The sequence below is a fragment of the Cynoglossus semilaevis genome, chromosome 19 (genome assembly GCF_000523025.1).
Source record: "Cynoglossus semilaevis isolate Cse_v1.0 chromosome 19, Cse_v1.0, whole genome shotgun sequence".
Taxonomy (NCBI): domain Eukaryota; kingdom Metazoa; phylum Chordata; class Actinopteri; order Pleuronectiformes; family Cynoglossidae; genus Cynoglossus; species Cynoglossus semilaevis.
The window spans coordinates 16,810,706-16,812,183 of record NC_024325.1 but is presented as its reverse complement, the minus strand read 5'-3'; the positions used below and the strand labels follow the sequence as shown (position 1 = coordinate 16,812,183).

General features: G+C 52.4%; 1 protein-coding gene across 5 annotated transcripts in view; it reads left to right on the top strand.

Moving 5' to 3' along the window:
• The window catches only part of LOC103395656 (capZ-interacting protein-like), a 4,858-nt gene that overhangs the window by 2,419 nt on the left and 961 nt on the right, over positions 1-1,478 (top strand). For 2 of the 5 annotated variants that reach the window (XM_025065621.1, XM_025065619.1), the window contains 5 exons: positions 180-269; positions 377-442; positions 561-629; positions 705-935; positions 1,020-1,477. In XM_025065621.1, the coding sequence (XP_024921389.1) occupies positions 180-269; positions 377-442; positions 561-629; positions 705-935; positions 1,020-1,477 (914 nt within the window). The remainder of the gene's footprint in view (positions 1-179; positions 270-376; positions 443-560; positions 630-704; positions 936-1,019; position 1,478) is intronic. The other 3 variants (XM_025065623.1, XM_025065622.1, XM_025065620.1) reach the window with 3 other exon arrangements.

Sequence of the window (1,478 nt, the reverse complement as noted above, 5' to 3'; positions counted from 1 at the left end):
TTCCTTCCTTCCTTCCTTCCTTTCCTCTTTCCTTCCTTCCTTTCCTTTCCTTCCTTCCTTCCTTCCTTTCCTTCCTTCCTTCCTTCCTTTCCTCTTTCCTTCCTTCCCTTCCTCTTTCCTTCCTTCCTTTCCTCTTTCCTTCCTCCTTTCCTCTTTCCTTCCTTCCTTCCTTCCTCTAGGAGGAGTCTTCTTCCCGTCGTTCCGTAGCTGAACTTGCAGGAAGGTTCAAAAGTTCAACTCCTCCAGTCAACGCTGCTAAAGATCAAACAGTGAGAAAAAGAAATATTTGAACACGAAAATTATTTAAAAAAAAACTTCATTAACGACGTCAGTTAAAAAGTAAATGTGTGTGTGTGTGTGTGTGTGTGTTTTTAAGGAAACGCCGGTGAGACGACGACCGCCGCGTTCACTCCAACTGCCCAAAACAGAAGATGAGGAGGAGGTGAGGGGCGGAGCTTAAACGATCACGTCACTGATCAGGAAACGACTTTGTTTGGATTATATTGTTGTGTGTGTTTGACCGTGTGTGTGTTGGTGTGTGTGTGTGTGCGTGTGCTCAGGCTCCAGGTGTCACGTCACCACTTCCTGCCAAAACCAAGAGGAACTCTGCTCTTATTGAGAAGCTTCAGGTGAGGCCCGCTGCTCTCTGCCGCCCTCTGCTGATACAACGTCACTCCACCGTCTCCCTCTCTCCCTCTGTTCAGGCCTCTCTTGCCCTCTCTCCCTCACCACAGCCCTCACCAAAGAGTCCAGGTTTCCGATTGTTCCCCCCAGCGTTCCCTCCGACCTCCCCAGGCTCCTCCTCTGTGACCGCGGCATCGCCGGACGACGACAGCCCTGTCCTCGCCTCCCCGTTAACTGAGGAGGAGGGGCCTGTTTCCTTTGAAGCCCCGCCCACCGTGGCAGAGGGTTCCACCCTGTCCAACATCAACAAGGTGAGCCGAGGTCAAAGGTCAACTCTGAAGGAGCAGAGAACCATCAAGAAGAAGAGACTAACCTCCCACTTTCTTCTTCTCCAGAGCCGAGCTCGTCACTCCATTCGCAGACGTCCTCCTTCGCGCCGTCACAGGAAGTCCAGCGGTGGCGAGGAGGTGTTCTCCACTAACGACGATGCGGACCAAAGACCAGAAGAAGGAACCAAGCGGCAGGAACCAGAGGTTCTCCAGACCGAAGACCAAAAGGAGGATTTGGTTTGTCCTGAACCAACACCGAGCTGCAGAGAAGACGAGACGAAGACGGAGTCCAGAGAAGGAGAGGGGGAGGAGGAGGACACATCTACGTCAGTACCAGAGGAGGAGAAGAGGAGAGGAGAGGAGGTGAGAGGAGAGGAGGTCAGGTGTGGTGGAGAAACACAACAACAAGTGGACCAGACTGAAGACGAGACGAAGGAGGTGAGTGACAAGAAACTGTCGACACAGGAGCAACCGTACTGTACCGTACTGTACCATACTGTACCATACTGTACCGTACCTGTACCA